This window comes from Petaurus breviceps, unplaced genomic scaffold, assembly GCF_028583685.1.
Source record: "Petaurus breviceps papuanus isolate PSGF00001 unplaced genomic scaffold, PetGlider_PUasm1.0 90762, whole genome shotgun sequence".
Classification (NCBI taxonomy): domain Eukaryota; kingdom Metazoa; phylum Chordata; class Mammalia; order Diprotodontia; family Petauridae; genus Petaurus; species Petaurus breviceps.
In genome coordinates, this window is record NW_027187339.1 from 4,129,592 (window position 1) to 4,147,906 (window position 18,315).

At 39.5% G+C, this 18,315-nt stretch overlaps 1 protein-coding gene across 7 annotated transcripts in view; it reads right to left on the reverse strand.

Moving 5' to 3' along the window:
• Window positions 1-18,315, reverse strand: part of KCNMA1 (potassium calcium-activated channel subfamily M alpha 1) — a 917,791-nt gene that overhangs the window by 60,300 nt on the left and 839,176 nt on the right. For all 7 annotated transcript variants that reach the window (XM_069068323.1, XM_069068322.1, XM_069068316.1 and 4 more), the window contains one exon: window positions 18,026-18,218. In XM_069068323.1, the coding sequence (XP_068924424.1) occupies window positions 18,026-18,218 (193 nt within the window). The remainder of the gene's footprint in view (window positions 1-18,025; window positions 18,219-18,315) is intronic.

An 18,315-nucleotide genomic window follows, 5' to 3' on the forward strand; every position in this document is an offset into this window, starting at 1 on the left:
GGAAGTATTTTGATTTAATATTTCATAACACAGAGGCAATTGCTTCCTTGCCTGGTGTATAATTAATGCTCATAAAAAGGCAGGTTTTTTTTTATTCCTTACCATCCTAAATGCAAATAAATAAATAAATAAGACACACCTGCATAATAGGGGGTTTCCTTTGGTGATTTGGGATGACAAATAAGCTTTGTAAGAAGAAAGCTTCAGTGGATTTATAATCATCTGGGGACTAGTAAATGAGAAGCTTAGAGATTAAGTGGGATACTTCAGCCTTGATGTACATTATTTCCCCTCCTTGTCCACCTTTCATGTCTGTATTAACTAATGGGGATCAAGAATGGAAGAATTTAGAGGGAAAACATGAAAACAAGGACTACCTTCAGTCTTGCATGTATGTGTAAACTTTCTGTGGTCCCTGCTCTCTCTGGGACTAGGAGTGTAAAAGGCAGAAATTGTTCTTGAAAGTTTTTGTCCCAGACTTCTTTTCTTACCAACTATCATTTGTCATCATGAATTAATACTTATTCCATACCAAAAATGGGTTGAGCCTAGTGATTTCTGCTCTACAGTGTTAGGAGTGATGGCAGTCAATGGACTGAAGCAAAAATGTGGTTGCTGATGCCACTATGTTTTTTGTCATTAGCGAGACATGGATAATACTGGTGAAATTATACAAGAAGCCAATGGCATCACAGGCTAATAGCCTTAAATATTTGTGATTATACAATTTTAATTCCTTCACTTTATAGATGAGGAAATGAGATTTAAAGATGTTGGATGACTTGCTAATGGTCTTAAATCTAGTTAACAACAGAGTTGGAACCTAGAACCCAGATGCGATTACTTTTGACTCAGTGTTCTTTCCACTCCACCACATTAAACACCATTGAATCCAATTCACACTAAACACAAATTCCTTCTATAATCCATGGGAGAAGCAACCATCCAGCTTTGTCTGAAGATACACAGTGAGAGGAACCTCATGAAGGAACTCATCCCACTTTTGGAAAGCAACAAAATCCTTTACATTAAGATTAAAACGATTTCTCTACCGTCTCTACTCATTGTTCCTAATTCTAGCCTCTGTGATCAAACAGAGTAATCATACAAGTGAGAAAGCATCTATTGAGCACCTACTGTGTGTAGAAACCATACCAGGTCCTGGGGACACGCAGAAAAGTGAAAGTCTCTGCCCTCAAGTAGCTAACAATCCAGTTTATAGAGGAAATTCCTCTGCCATATGATAGCACTTTTAAATATGTGAACACAGCTATCAGCCTTCCTAATTAGACCTTTTCTCCTGGGGACACTGGGAATAGTTCTGTCATAAAATCTCATGAGCTGATCTTGAGGACCTTCACCAGCACAACTGAGATCTTCAACCCTAGTCTCACCATGATTCTCTTAACATAGCCTAAACCTTTTTAACTTTGGGGGGGGGGGGTGGGTTGTCACATAATGCTGACTCATCAAGTTTATAGTCTACTAAAACCCCCAGAACAGAGCAAATGCTTTCTAAACTTGTCTTGTACTTGGGAAAAAATAAACCCAAGTGTAAGATTTTACATTTATTTCCTTTTATATTAATTCAGTGCCTTGCATCTGGGTAGCACTCAACACATTCTTTTTATTATTTTTTTATTTTAAGCAAAAACACCAAAAAAAGAACATTTCCATACACATAGCAGAACACAAAAGGATTCTCTATGAAACTGTGAATCTCTGTTTCATGCTGCTTATGTTGTACACACATGTTTGTGTATGTATATTATATACATATGTAAATAAAATACTCATAAATATTATACATATACAAATATATATATATAATTCTGTATATTATTTTCAAAACTGTCCTGATTGTCTCAATCTTTCTCAACTTCCTTCTGTTCTCTTCTGTGCATTTTAAAAACAGTTGCAATGGCACTATTATATGGGGCATTATTCTTACTAATCTTCCCTTTTATCCACCTTTTCACCAATACTTTCTTAAGTACTTCTATATAAACTCATTTGATCATTGAATATAGCAAGCATTCTCAGTTTTCTAGAGCACTTTGCCTGGATGTCTCCTTTAACTCTAATATCACACACATCTATACACACATATACATATATTTGTGTGTATATGTGTATATACACATATGTACATGTTACATGCTTCCTGACAGAACCCAAGTTCCTTGAGAGTAGGGACTGTATATATATGTTTTTATTTGTATCCTCAGTACAATGACTCGGCCATAGTGGGTATTTATGAATTGTTCAACGAATTTAATTGAATTGATTGTCATAATACCCTTATGAGAAGATTAGAGAGTTATTATTTTCTCCAATTTTACAGGTGAGACAAGTGAAACACAAGTGTACTCAGTGCCACACACCAAATAGTTAAGGGCAGTGTGGCAAACACTTGACTCACCCCAGTATTCTCTTCTCTCTCTGTCTCTCTCTGTCTCTGTCTCTCTGCCTCTGTCTCTCTCTGTCTCTGTCTCTCTCCCTCTGTCTCTCTCTCTCTCTCTGTCTCTCTCTCTCTCTCTTTCTCTGTGTGTCTCTCTCTCTTACTCTCTCTGTCTCCGTTTGTCTCTCTCTCTCTCTCTGTCTCTCCTCTCCATCTCTTCTTTCTCTCTTCTGCACTATGCTTCCTCTTTGATGTCTATGCCATCATGTCCATAGACCATAGCCTTCAGCATAAGCTCAGCAGGACCGAGCCTACACTTTTCAGAGGGAATCATCAATTTGTTAATGTGAGTCTTCATCTATCAGGGGATCATTTGCCAGCGAATGCTGGGCCATTTATGCTAAGGTAGCACAAATCTTGGACCCCTTCCAGCTCTGGATCTCCACTAAGGCTCTTTGGATGTACGTGATTTCCATGGAATATACAAACAGCTGGCCAGAGAAGGGAAAATGGTGTTAACTCTTCCATTGCACCATATAACACAATGACCTGTCTCTGGAGATCTTCCTTATTCATCTAGGACCTTCCTTTTCCCCTAGGATGAGGATTTGAAGCCCCTCCATCCTTTGTTATTCTCTCATTCCATCACCCTTGTACTAGCATCTCTCCTCCCTTCAACATCTGAACACTATATAGTTAAGCAGTTCAACAAGGCACCACACTCCAGCTTAGAATCCCTAGACATTTATTCTTCCATTCTCCATGCCCTGCTCATATTTAATCTTGGGTTTGCATTAGCATTTGCCCTCTCTGCTGCTACTCTTGACCTAAGAAAAATTGCTAGAGTAAGTCATCAAACCTTATAGACTGGGGTCAATTATACATTCATGTTATCTAGCCTTAACTAGGCCTTTAGCCTCCATTAGTTTGTAGCAACTTTAAGTCATCTCCTATTGCTTTCTTATCATACTCCCCATGGTGATTGTTCAAAAGCTCCCCTCTCCTACTTCAGTGAAATAATTGGGGCTATCCATCATGAGCACCCTTTCTCCACATCTCAAAACCTCCCTATATATTTCTGTCTTCTCTTTTGCTCTAAATGCATAGGATGATACTGCCTTTCTGCTTACCAAAGTTAACCCCTCTCTTATGCCTTTGACCCTTTACCTCTGTTCTTCATTAGGAACTTACCCCATTGCTCTTTTGTCACCTCCTGCCCCATCCCTTCTCTGCTTCCTACAACTAGGCTCATACCACCCCTGTAATTAAAAAAAAATTCTTCCTTGACTGTTATTTGCCCCTTCAACTTACTGCCATACCTTTCTCCTTCCCTCATTATCAACTCCCTAGAAAGAATAGTCTGTTCTCCCTCTTTTCGCTTTCTCATTATTCACATCTCACTCTTCAGTTCCTTAAAATTTGACTTTCACTGGCACCACTCTACTGACACTGCTCTCCCAGAAGTCATTGATACCCTCAATGGCTCAATCCAATTGTCGTCTTTCAGTTTCATCTTCCATGACTTTTTGGTAGTAGTCATTGTTGTTACCACTTCCTACTCTCTTACGATTTCCACTTTCCTTGGCTTCATTGACAGTATCCTCTCCTTGTTTTCTTCCTAATAGTCTGAGCCTTTCTGCTTTGTTTGTTATTACCTCCAAACCCCTAAGAAGGGATATACTTCAAGGGACTATTCTAGGTGTTCTCTTCTTTGTGCATTATTCTTGTAGGTTTAAATGTCACCCCCCCCCCATGTCAACGACTTTTATATCTAACTCTCTAGCTCTGATCTGGACTCCTAGATCATATGGTGTATAGAGCATCAGACTTGGGGTTGGGAAGACCAAGTTCAAATCTGACCTCAGACACTTACTGGCTGTGTGACCCTGGACAACTTATTCAATCATGTTGGTCTCAGTTTGCTCTATAAAATGAGGATTATCATACCATTGAAATAGTGGAGATCATAGGGTTATTGTGAGGATCAAATGACATAATATTATTATTCAAATTATTATTATTAAAAATAAGGTGCTTGGCAGCACACTGGCACATAGTAGCTATTATATAAATGTCCATTCCCTTTCCCTTTTCCCTTCCTCCTCCCCTGTACTTGAAATGCCATCTCCGAACTCTGGATACCATTTACCATTACTGGAATGTACTTCCTTCTCATCATTGCCTGTAAAATCCTGCTCTTCCTTTAATGCTCAGTTCAGGCCTTGCCTCCTCTAGGAAGCCTATCCTGACCTTTCTCTCCTACATCTCCCAGCTGGGAGTGATTTTTTCCTTCCTTGAGTTTTACTAGAAAACTTGGCCATTGTTCATGTCACCCCACTGCTCAATGAACTTCTTCTAACTTCAAAGATCCAATAAAAGTCCTTCAATGACATTTAAAGCTCTTTATGATCAGTCCCCTTCCTACCTTCCCAGTCTTCTTCAACTCTCATTCATCTGTTCACTCCATGGTCCAACTACACTGATCTATTAGCTATTCTTTTCCAGACAACATTCAATCTCCTGTCTCCTGCATTTGGATTAGCTGCCTTCCATCCCCGTAGGCTCCTTCCACATCTCTCTCTCTCTCTCTCTCTCTCTCTCTCTCTCCCCACCTCCTTGCATTTGCTTATTATCTTCCCTGCAACCTAGATCCTCCCCATAAGCTCTATTCATCAAAGACATCCTCATTCCTCATGTCTCTTATGTCTCTTCTCACCTCAATGTCTCTGGGGCAGAGGTGTTGGCTTAGTACTTATTTTCTGAAACGTGCATTCAGATATTTCAAATCTATTGTCTCATATCCCTACTCATCTGTTTCTCTAATTTCCCATTCTAAGCTGGAAGAAACCAGAGGTCAGTGACCATGTCTCACAATTCTTCACATTCCAAAAGATTTCGCATAGTGCTTTACACATAGTAGGCTCTCAGTAAATGCTCATTGAATGACAGATCCACTTGTCTTTGTCCAGAATCTCATCAGAAACCTTTGAGGGTTTGAAAGGCATAAATCAGAAAGACTTAGTGTACCTCTCCTTGATTACACCACTACCCTTCTTCACATCTGACAGCTTCCCTAGGCAATCTTCCAAGGATAACTAGCCACCTGAGACCTTCAGTTCTGGGGGCAGACTGGTCTTTTCATTTACTTCTGTGGCCTTTCCTATCCCAGCAGACTGAATAAGGTCTGGGAACCTCCACAGGTTATTCAAGTCAATGAACATAAGCCAGAAGGCAGCATATCTTTGCCTCCAGAAGAAAGGGAGCCATAGTCTGATTTCAACTTGCCCAGTCCCCATGCTGACAGTATCAGGGGCTAAAGCTCTGATTAATAGCAAAACTCACACATTTACACCCTTCCCATAGACAGGCAGGATGAAATGTGTGGTGCCTCAGGCTGATTCATCTCCTCTTAATTTTGATCTTTTCTGTTTTGTCCTATTGGGATGGAGCAAGGGCCAGATAACCCAGCTCACTGCTGTTTGGTAGAGGAAGAAGGGAACCCAGAGAATGGGGCTGCAGTCAAGAATTGGCCAAAACAAACTTCAGATTCCTGGGTTTAAGGCCCAGGCAGAGATTAAAATTGGTTTGTGCAAAGTGTTTTTTGTTTGTTTTTAAGGCACTGAGAGCTGGGGCTAGAAAGGTATTTCTAGGGCAAATAAATCCAGCTACTTCTGATTCAGAAACACTGAGCTTATCAATAAGAGATAGCTGCTCCTTGGTGAGCCCACTGCCCCATCCTCTTTGCAAGCTGACCTTTAGCGTTTTTGAAAAGCCAAGTTCGACTCCTGAGATAATCTTTAGTATTCACTATCTGAGCTGTTTCTCAGAACCCAAAGAGGAGGGGCTTGTGTTTAGGTAAAAAGGATTTCAGGAGCCCCCAAAGACAAGTTTTGCTGAATATGGTGCTATGAAAGCTTTCACAAGACAACAAAGCATAGAGGGGAGAGAAGAGTGGTGGGAAAGGCAAGAAATTCTTGTGACCTTTTACAGCTGGATCTGGTTTGTGAGAGAGACCTTAACTCTGCCAAAGGCTGGCACTGTGACTGGAAGGATGAGCCCCAAAGAATCTTCTCAATTGCTTTCCCGGAAGCTTTCCCTCCCTAGCTTTTGTCCTGAGTTGGGCACACTACAGGTAGGGATGTTAATATGTCCTTTTCTGCATGTTGAAAAGAAAAAATAATCCAAAGTTTATTTTTGCCCAGTTTTACTTTTTTATCCTATGAAGGACCTTCAATTTTGGAGGGGCTAGAGAGAGGAATAATCTTCCAAAGCCTAGAAAGAAACCAAACGTTCTCCACCCCCTTTGAATTTTCTTTTCTTCTTTCCTTCTCCAGGAATCTATTACAAGAATTGTAAATGGAGGTCTTAAGAGGATCTCTCATGTGGTGAAATACGCTGTGTAGGAAAAATTCTCCTAAGCTGAAGTCATTTAGAAAACAGCTGCAATTGTTGCTTTGCTGAAATACATTTGAACTGCTACTCTGTGATCTGTCTTGTAATGTCCACAGAAGAAATGTTACAGTGCAGCCTCCCTCCTGTACTTGAGACCTGCTTGGGGCCCTAAGCCAACTTTTCTTTATTGTTTAGTAAGCACTTTTAATGAAATGTACTGCTCATATATAGGACTCAAAATAAGATCTAAATCACAAACCAATAAAAGAAAATTATTGGGCTGGGTATCTAAAGTTACTACCCAGAGGCTACTCGAGTGTAGTATTTATAAATCTCTAAACAGTTAAGTATAATTGTCTTTCTGGTTTTTGGGAAGGGAGCCAGTAGACGTTTCAGTTACAATGGAAGAAAAATATTTTAGCATTGAGCTTTGCACATTTGGTGGATATAAAGAGAAACCTTTTTTCCCCCATCACCATTTCAGAGTTGAACAAGAGAATATTATAAAAGTGAATTATTATGCAGGAGCAGCTGAAAAATGCTTTTCTGATTTCTGGTGTGTGTGTGTGTGTGTGTGTATACATAGGTGTACTTGCAGAGAGACAGGTTTGCATGTGAATGTGAGTGTAGTGAAGTTGATGGGCATTAAAGGAAAGGAAAAACTGGGGGAGGGTAGGTGTTGAAAGTCAACTTGAGGATTGAAGATTGGGGTGGTCTATTAAATCAATGGAAAATCCAGATGAATAGATGCTCACTGATATGTGGGTAACTCTCTTCTTTAGATACAAAAACAGTGTTATACAGGATAGTGAAGAATGTTTCCGCTAAAAGCTATTACCCCATCCCTTCCAAGCACAACTATTCCTCTGTGGGTATTTATGGGAAGGAAGGAAGAAGGGACTATGTATAAAGAAGAAATCCCTGAAGAATATCAAGTCAGGAAAAACACTATAAGACCACAGAGATAATCACATCCAATCTCTCCCCTCCTTCCCTCTGGCCCCCTCCAAAAAATAAATAAAAATGAAGCAAGGATCTTTCCTACTGCACTATCCTAGACAGCAAGTCAGTCAGCATCTGCTTGAACATTCCTAGATCTCAGCATTTTTTTTGAGGTCAACCCATCTAGCTCTAAGTTTTAGACTGTTCCTATTTTATGTATATAAAACTCTATTATAAGAATTAGCTTGTTTTAAGCACAGGGGGTCATAAAATGGCCCATAAGGTATATGTGGTTCCATCTGCTTTTCTTTTATAGGAGTTTATCTTAGAGGAAAAGTTATGAGTGCAATCACAATTGCTCCAAGCCTCCAGTTAGGGAAATTCTTAACAGTTAGGCAGAGACTGGGTTCTCTACCTAACTTTACATTTATATTTATCTCTAGTACATTCCTGACCTCTTTGTGGTTGAGGCAAAATTCAGTTTGCTGAGTATTTGGGGGATTATAAAGCAACTGCTTATATTATAGTGTTTATGATTAAAGAAGAGTCAGGAAGGGAAGATGGGGAAAAAGGAGAGAGAGAGACAGAGGGAGAGAGACAGAGAGAGACAGAGAGAGAGACAGAGAAACAGAGAGAGACAGAGACAGAGAGACAGACAGAGACAGAGAGAGAGAGAGAGAGAGAGAGAGAGAGAGAGAGAGAGAGAGAGAGAGAGAGAGAGAAAGAGAGAGAGAGAGAGAGAGAGAGAGAGAGAGAGAGAGAGAGAGAGAGAGAGAGAGAGAGAGACAGAGACAGAGAGAGACAGAGAGAGATTGTATAGAACAAGCCACTCAGGGTCAAATGCTCTCATCTCTTACATCTATTTTTTGTATGACCCTGAAACTCACTCAACTTTTCAGTGACCTAGGATCTCACTATGATGACAAATTACAGAAAAGTCCACCATTAGCATTGCTAGTTTCCTTATTTGTAAGATCTACATGAAGGAAATCCCATTCCATCTTTCTAATAAACTGAATTTTATCATCCTGTGAACTTAACTCACTGATCTCAAAACACCAACTGATAGAGGACTAGATGTAAAATTAGAAGACCTTTATTCAGTCTTAGGTTTTACCATTTACTGGCTGTGGGTTCTTGGGCAACTCCCTTAAAATTTCTGAGCCTCAGTTTCCTAGTCAATTAAATGGGGATAATAAAAATTGTAAGCCCTTCATGACATGGTTCTGAGGAACAGACATAAGATTGTATAGAAAACACTTTGCAAATGTAATCTAAAGTTATTACAGTTATAAATAACTAATTAATATGGAATCCCCTTTACCTTTGGTATGGTAAGTACTTCAACTATTTGGTAACAGCTACCATATATTCTCTATCCCTTCTCTTCTCCAAGCTACACATTTTAATCCTTCAACCATCCATAATAAGACATGAGTCCCAGAACTCTGCAAGACTTAATAAGTATTAATAATTAATTAATCATAATAATAATTAATTAATTAATAAATAAGTACTCTTATGAGTACTCTATAGTTGTAAGACTTCCATTTTTCTACATGTGTATGTTCTATATCTCTTCTGTTCCTCACACACAACACTCCATTTCTCATTTCCAATCTTTTGCATTAATTGTCCCACATGTTTGGAATGCTCTTAACTCCTTACCTCCGTCTTATAAAATCCCTCTTTTATAATGCAACTCCAGCACCATCTTCTGCAGGAAATCTTTCCTGATGTTCTCAACCACTAGTGCCCTTCCTCCTAAACTACTTGGTAGTTAACAACTTTATATATACATATACCTATGTATTTATTTATTCACTTTATTTTCATGCTGTATACACTTCTATATGTTCTTATTCTCTCACTCATTAGAATGTAAGCTCCAGAGGTATAAGGTTGTTTTGTTCTTTATATTTATATACCCAGAACCTGCCATAGTACCTAGAACATAGCAGGTATTAATAAATTCTTGTTGATTGATTGGTTGACACAGATATGTCAGACCACAGCAGAGTATGGTAAGTTAGCCAACTTCTTTCACTGGAATGCTATGCTTCTGGTAATGGAGTCAAAGTCTGTGTTTGTTTTATTTTGCTTCAACCTGCTCATAAAGTGGAATGTTAGTTGGAAGGGACTTCAGAAGCCATTTAGTCTACTTTGTACCAGAGCAAGAATTCCTTCTACAATTCAAAAACTATCCATCAGTCATTCCTCAAGTATTTCTTAATCTCTGGACTGGTAGTCAAGAAGACCTGAGTTTAAATCTTGCTTGAGATGCTCATTAGTTGTGTGATGACCCTGAGCAAATCACTTAACTTCTCAGCCTCTGTTTTCCCATCCCGAAAATGGGGATAACAAAAATACCAACCTCACAGGGGCATTGCCAGGATCGATACATAAATCACTTTATAATACATCTATACATAAAGCATTTTGAAGACCCTTTAAAGATCTACATAAGTTCTAATGATGATGATGATGATGAAGCCCTGGGAATTATGTTAAACTGTGAGGATAGAAAGACAAAAATACTATAGTCTCTGCCTTTGAGGAGTTTACATTATATCAGAGTTGGAAGAGACTACAGGGTATTCCTAGTCCAATTAGTCACCCCATGCCCACAAGTCATCCCAAACAAGTACTCATCTACCCTTCACTTGAAAATCTCCACTAAGGAAGAAACCTCTCTCCCCACCACCACCATCACCACCACCGCCATCACCACTGCCACCGCCCACTACCTCTCAAGGCATCCCCTTCAACTTTTCAATAATTAAGGCCACTTTCTAATACATAGATCTAAATTTCTCACTGTAAGAATTCCCCCCTTTGCTCTTAGCTCTGAAGAACACATTAGATCCTTCTTCTAAATGAAAGACCTTGAAATCTTTGCAGATTGTTATCAAGTTGCCCTTAGCCTTCTCCTCTCCAGGCTAAATATTCCCCAATTTCTTCAATCAATTTTTATACAATGTGTTCTTCATACATCTCATCCTCCTGCTCATCTTCTTCTGGGTACATTCTAGTCTACTGATATTTTTGCTAAAATGCTGTCCTGTAAACTGAACACAGACCAGGGTATAATATAAGAGTAATCTTACATTCTTCTCTCTGGACACTATGTTCTCATAACTAAACTTATTATGGCATTCCATTTCTCACATACATCCTCTTTTCTCCTAGACATGGCAGCCACTTTGGTACAGGCCCTTGTCACCGCATACCTAACCTGGGTGGTCTTACTGCCCCTAATCTCTTCCTGTGGAAAACCATTCTCCAATCAAAGGTTAAAATGACCTTCTTAAAGGCTGACTATGACACCTTCTTAAATCAATAAACTTCAGTGGCTCCCTATTACTCCCAAGATAAAATATAAAATCCTCTGCTTGGCTTTTACAGGACTGTCCCCTTCATATATTTTGAGTCTCTTCTTACATTTTACATACTTGATGATCCAGTGACATTTTGTTGTTCCTCCCCCTGATTCTGTCTTTTTTTTTTTTACCAACTGCTCTCCAAGTGTGGAATGCTCTCCCTCCTCATCTCCCTGCCATGGCTCACTTCAAGCCTCGGGTCAAATCTCATCCCTCCTTTCTGTAAGAAGCAAGTCTCAGTGCCCCCTTAGTGCTAGTGCTTTCCCTCTGAGATCACCTAACTCACCCTGTATATATACAGTTGTCTATATGCTGTCTCCTCCATTAACTCATAAACTCCTTGAAGGAAAGAACTACGCCTTCCTTTGTGGCCCTTCTGTTTACCATGCTGCAGGACATACAGTGAGCACTTAAGTGCTTGTTTGACCTGATTTGATTTGACCTTTTAAAGGCTATATACTATTGTTTTGGATATTGTTGCTGACAAATATTGAACTTTACTCAATTAAAACCTTCTGATCATTGGATTAAAAAGGTAGAATTGACCTTTCAAAGCATTCAGTTCAAAACCTTCATTTATAAATGAGGAAACTGATGCCTAGAAAGTAGAAATGACCTGACCAAGGTAACTCAGGTAGCAAACAAGAGAGTCAGGATTTAAACCTAGGTTTCATGACTTCGAGTCCAGTATTCCTTCTACCATACTACATTGCCTTTTAAAATTAAAAAAAAAATATTACTTTCCCCATCTCTTGCACTTTGGAAATATAGGAATTATTCTGTAACATGCATATACATATACATATACACACATACATATATAGATATACATACATGTATATGTGTATATCTATGTTGCGTGTGCGTCCATATACACTCACATGTGCACACACATGTAGTATATGTGCCTTATATGATTTGTGCGCATGTGTTTACATATGTGCTCACACATCTGTATGTAAATGCACGTATGTAGAGATAGAGAGTGTGTGTGTGTGTATGTGTATACACATTGTAATCACTATTGATGAACATGGCAGCTTTCACGTGCTCCTTTTCCAACCAGGGTCATTCACCCCTCTTAGGACCTGGTGATATCCCTCTCCTGGGGCTCTATTAATGCCAGACTTGATGTGGATACCCTATCACGCTAGACTACCGGATCTCAGATTTCCAAGTTCAGAGATATGCCAATCTTAGTCTCCCCAGTAGCAGGGAGTATAGGCACCATCATACCTGGTCATATCACTCTTTTCTGGGAATTGCTTCAGCCAGGGTTCCCTACCTCTAATTTCACACATGGACTTAGATAATGATTTTTTTTTTAAGCTAAATGCAGGAATTTATTGTCCATGTAATTGATTTCAGCCTCTTTTCTATAGGGGAAGACTATGTGAATCTGGGAGAGTTGTATCCACTTTCAGAATCTTCTGGCATCCTGACAGATGTGTTGTGAGCCCCACAGGTGCTGTGAGTGTGAGCTTTTTGTCATTCATGAATGTAACAAGTGGTACAGTCATTTTGTTTTTCCTCTAGTACAACCAATATAAATTTGGACTATAGAAGTAGGTCAGCACATGCCCTCCAAGTCTTCCTTTAACCCTTTCCATATAGTGAAGGTTGTTATGCCAAAAACGTCACTTCCTACATAAGGCTTTCACAAAGCCCTCATGCCCATGCCAGGCACCGGAGAATCTAGGCAAGATTATCAGTAGCATTCTGAATGAGTGACATAAGACCAGGGGTGGAAGGTGTGTTTCTAAGTATATGTATTCAATGCTATTGTATCTATTTACAAATATACCTGGGGAAATCTGCTTATCCTGCAGTGACCACTTGATTTACATAAACATGTGGGCCAGTCTGCTGAAGTGAACAGGGTTCCTACTGAGAGTTCGGGAAGCCTTTAGTCAAATCCCACCTTGATGCTTGCTGGGTCTTTGGCTGTGGAGAAATCCTTTAACCTCTCAGAGTCTCAGTTTTTCCTTCTATGAAATGGTGATAATGCTTATAGAATCTACTGCATAAGGGCTTAAATGAGATAATATATTTAAAGATTTCTGAAAACCATAACATTGTACACATATATGTAATATGACAGAGAGCATAGAGAGCTGGTCGCAAAGGCAGAAGACCTAAGGCTAAGTCCCACTTCTAACACATCCTGGAGTCATCACCCTTGGCAAGCTTCTTCAACTCAAATGATCTAAGACTCTAAGCTTCACAGAAGGTGCTACCCTATGTTGGCAAAGGTACTGCTGGTCTTATTCCTATCTCTATAGATGAAAAATATAAAGCAGATTCAGAACATTAAATCTTATATATAGTTTATTCAGACACCTTCATTATATAAATGAGGATGTCATCCATGCATCCATCCATCCATCTACACACACTGTGTATATATGCATGTACACACAGACATGTACATACATATACACACATACACACATACACATACATGTATGGTAAATCACAACTTCATATCTATACATACATGCATATGGGGGCAAATAAACTCTGAGCCTTGTTTATATAAATATGTATATTTGTTATATAATATATAATATTATATCAATATTAATGCATATGTATATAAATAGATGTGTGCTTATGCAAATATGTATGCATATGTATATAAATTTATATATGTATCTCTATACACACATTCATGTAGAAGCATGTGTATATGGTGAGCCACAACTTCATATCTATACCCACATATACATATACATATGACAAGTCAACTTCTCTGAACTTTGTGTTTATATGTATGCATATGTATATATTTAAATTCATATCTCTAAGTTTTCCTACCTTTGAGATCAGTTTTCTATCCTCTATACATATAGACATATACATACATATACACATGTGCATATGTATATACATACATGCTTGTGTGGGATATATATCCATATGTTTATGCATATATTAGTGCACACATAAATGTGTATTGTGTTAATGTATGCATGCATGTGCATATATATGTATATATAATGGTTTTCAATTATCTTTACATGTGTTCTCACGTAAGCCCCTAGGCAGTAGCTACCACAGGTATTATCACAATTTTACAAAAGGGGAAATTAAAGTTCCTGAGAAACCAAATGACTTGTGTGTATAGATACATGCGTGTATATACATGTTGTATATATGTGCACATGTATATGCATGCATACATGCATATACACATACAGTGGTATGGTAGAGTAGGAAAAGCTCTGGGTCTCACTGCCAGTTCTAGCTCTATGATCATATGATCCATATGCCAACATCTTCATTTCCCCCTTTCCATGTGTGCAGATTGAGAGACTGTGAAGTAGAGAGAAAGCCGGCCTTGGAGTACAGAAGACCCAGGTTCTGACACCTCTGACAAAACCCATTGCTTTCTATGTGTCGCCAGCACTTACCACAGTGCCTGCCACATTTCTTGACTGGCTATATGATTCTGAGAAAGTCACATCATCTTTAAGTCCCTCCTATATGTTACAGTTGGGTGGCCATTTAGCATAGTGAGGGCAGATGCCACACTGGGAGTCACCCCCAAAAAGGGGGGGTCATGTAAGATGTTCAACTCATAAACTCAGCATTTGAACAACAGGTCATGTTGTTCACATCTAGACTATTTCAAAGAGCAGAATCAGAAGGCAATGTGAAAAGGGTCCCTATTCCTCCTTCCCACCCTAGCCACAGACAGGGCTGTGCTTATTTGCTCCATAGATGGACATTGTAAGCTCCACTATTTGTCCTTTAGAGTCAGGGGAGGGGAGTTGCATAAGGAGGATAGAGTCTGGCAAGAGCCACTGTTGTGCCAGCTGATTTAAATTGAAATGTTTTCCCTAGATAAATGAGTGTTAAATAATACACCAGATCTCCAAGCAGAGGGAAGTGACAGCCACTCTGTAAATAAAGGCACTTAGTTGCCGGTAAAGAGCTGTAAAGTGGTTCTGAGCTGATGTTTGCTGACCAGCAGAAGCAGCTTCACCTGCTTTATGTAATTGTTGCTGTAGTCCTGACTACTCTGTATTAAAACTGATTCTCACGGCCTGGGCTGTCACATCATATCGCCCAGTGAGCCAGGGGGGTGCCACCTATCAGTCTAATTGTTTTTGACAAGTAACCATCACATCCCAAATCTTTTGGAAAACCTGTATTCAAGTCCCTATGACAGCTTGGCTCTGAAACTACATGTGCTGCAGAGGGGAGTCTAAAAGGAAAGGGGTGGAATGTTGATATTTTGGTTATCTAGGTAAAGTGATGGCCACTCTCAGGGTTTACAGCCCAAATCAAAAGACAGATGCTCTTTTAGGCAATAGAGTCACATTTTTGATGGTGCTAGGACTTGATTCCACTTGGCTGTTTAAAAGGCAGGAAGAATCTCATTATGGGACTTAATGGGTATTGAACTAAATGGAAAAGTGAACTACTGTTTGGTCTAATCTTTTCCTGCCAGCACTGATAGCTTCAGGTCCACCAGGGGGATCCAAGTGATTCCACAGCATTAATAAAGAATAGTAGAATAATTGTAGAATACAGAAAGTGAAAATTATGTCTATTGAGTAAAAAACAACAAAAAAAAATGGCCCTCATTCTGGGGCATGGTCTTTGCTTTCTTCCCTCTTCATATGCACTGTCCCTTCCTATGTTCAACAAATCTCCAAGGCTATATAATGTACTCTTTTAAAACGCCCTTGGGTACCTGCGATTCTTAGATGCCTTTGGTTTGGCCATTGCCCAATGCCTACCTGAAGCATCACTTAGGATTGGGGGCAGCTAGGATTCTACTTAGTTAAGTGGGTAAAGAAAGTGGTTATATAGAGCTAAGACATAACAGTGAGCTTGGAACACACACTTGGGCTTGAAGACACTGAGAGTAGCAACCAAATCTTACATGTGTTTCAGTTTCATAGTATCATAGATTAAGACTTGGCTGGAATGGGCCTAACTCTACAAGGCCAAACCTAGGAAGCTGAGGCCCAGACAGGTAAAATTACCTGCCTAAATTTTTCACTTGTAGAGAGTCAAGCCTAGATCTTTTAACTATTAATCTACTGTTCCATCTATCCCATGACACTGCAGGCTACTTCTTTAGGAAAAATGCTAACATTAGAAAAACCAGAATAAAGAGGTAAAGGAAAGGAATGAATTTTCTTTCTCATCTCATCCAATCAGAACTAAAATTTTGCCCTCAGAAAGGGACATGAGGCTTTGCCCAAAATCACCTACTAGGAACATAGAAGCTGAATGGAGAGCAAGACAGACTTTCCAAGGGAAATAACCCCAAACCACCATATGCTGGCAGCTTTAAAGTGTGCTTAGGAATTGATGACTCATTGACTCCTGAGTAGGAAATATTTATAAAATAGAATCCAACTGCAATCATAGAAGAGATAACAATGCTATCTTACATTTCGGTGGTGTGTTAGATTTTCAAGACGCTTTCCTCAAGATAACCCAGTGAGTATTAGCCCCATTGGAAAGGTAGAAAACTGTAGCTTTGAGACATCAACATTTCATTCAAGGACACACAGTTAATATGGGTCAAAGTCATAGGCTTTCAAAATCATGTTTTGATTCTACACTCAGTGCTCATCCTATTAGGCCATCCTGCCCCCCGCCCCCTCCCCAATTCCAAAGTTCTATTGAAAGAGGCAATCTATGTCATCATGGTGGACACATTTTGACTTTGGAATAATCAGATTCATGGGATAATAAAACATTATTTCTGGGATGCTGCTGTGTCAATTTTTTTTTAAGCTCCCTGAAGGCAGCTCCTTTGTAAATAACAGTTCAGCATCTGAAGCTGGATATTACTCGGCCTCAGAGTGGGGAAGATGGGCTGACAGTTCATTTTATGCTACATCCACTCTCTGGGAGAGAGTTGGAAAGCTGACAAAAATTTTTCAGTGGGTGAGTAACATGTGAATAAAAAAAAAAGAAAAAGCTTGTTTCAGGCATATTCTCTACTACTACGTGGAGGTGGGAAGGTGGGGAAGGCGTTTTTTTCAGAATTTGTCAGAAGCTATCAACTATCACTTCTCTGGTGCCAATCCAGAGCTGTGCTAATCACCACTCCCATCTTTGTTCATAGCTACATGCTGCCAAGTGACCCCAATGCTATGATCAATGTGTTATCAATGTGTTCTGGGCCTTCTAAAAGCTCATCTATTCTAAATGATCCCAGTCTGTTTGTGTGCTTGTGTGCATGTGTATCTGCATGTATGTGTAAATAAAAATATGTGTGTGCATATGTGATCACATGTATTTTCATGAATGTGTAGATAAGTGTTTGCATGTATTGTGAGGGTATAAGAGCATGCACAAGTGTGCATGAGTTTGCATACATGTCTGAGTGTGTATATATGTGCACTGTGTTATATTTTATTGTGAGAGTGTGTGTGTGTGTTTGCATGTAGGTGTGTAAGAGTGTGGCTATATGAATATATATGCATGCCCACGTGTTTGCATGTATGTGTGTGTGCACACTGTGCTCATGTGTGTGAAAGCATGTACATGTGTGTCTGTATGCATGTGTAAGAGTGTGAGTGTGTGCATTTGCATATATGTTTGAGAATATCATGTGCATGTACATTTGCTTGTATGAGAGTGATTCATGTATCACAAAGGTATGCATGTTTCCATACATTGTGAGTACATGCATTGTGCATGTATTTTGTGAGTATGTGCATGTGTGTTTGCATGCATTGTGAGGGTTTGTGTGTTTGTGTGTGCACATAGCTTTCCAGAGACAGCAGATGTCCCCTTTAAAAGCTATTCCAGCAATGAGCGGGTTTCACTGTCAGCCTGGCTGATGCAAGCTCTTTGAATTACTGAATGAAGGATATTCCTCTTGCCAGGTCCTGTCCCCTGTAGGCACTGCAGGGGAGTATTATAGGGCAGTCCTTACCTTGGGAATTAGCCTGTAAGACCCCAATGCTGTCATCAAACTGCATAGATTTGATGTTGAGTGACGCCAGGATGCATTCCTTGTCCTGCAGCGAAGTATCATCAATATTATTCTGATTGGCTGACAGGATAACGCACATGTCACAGAGGTTGATGTTGACAGCCCTTAAATCAGCCCGACTTAATGGTGTACCCTTTGGCAGAGAAGAAAAAAAAGAGGGAGAGAGGGGAGAGAGAGAGAGAGAGAGAGAGAGAGAGAGAGAGAGAGAGAGAGAGAGAGAGAGAGAGAGA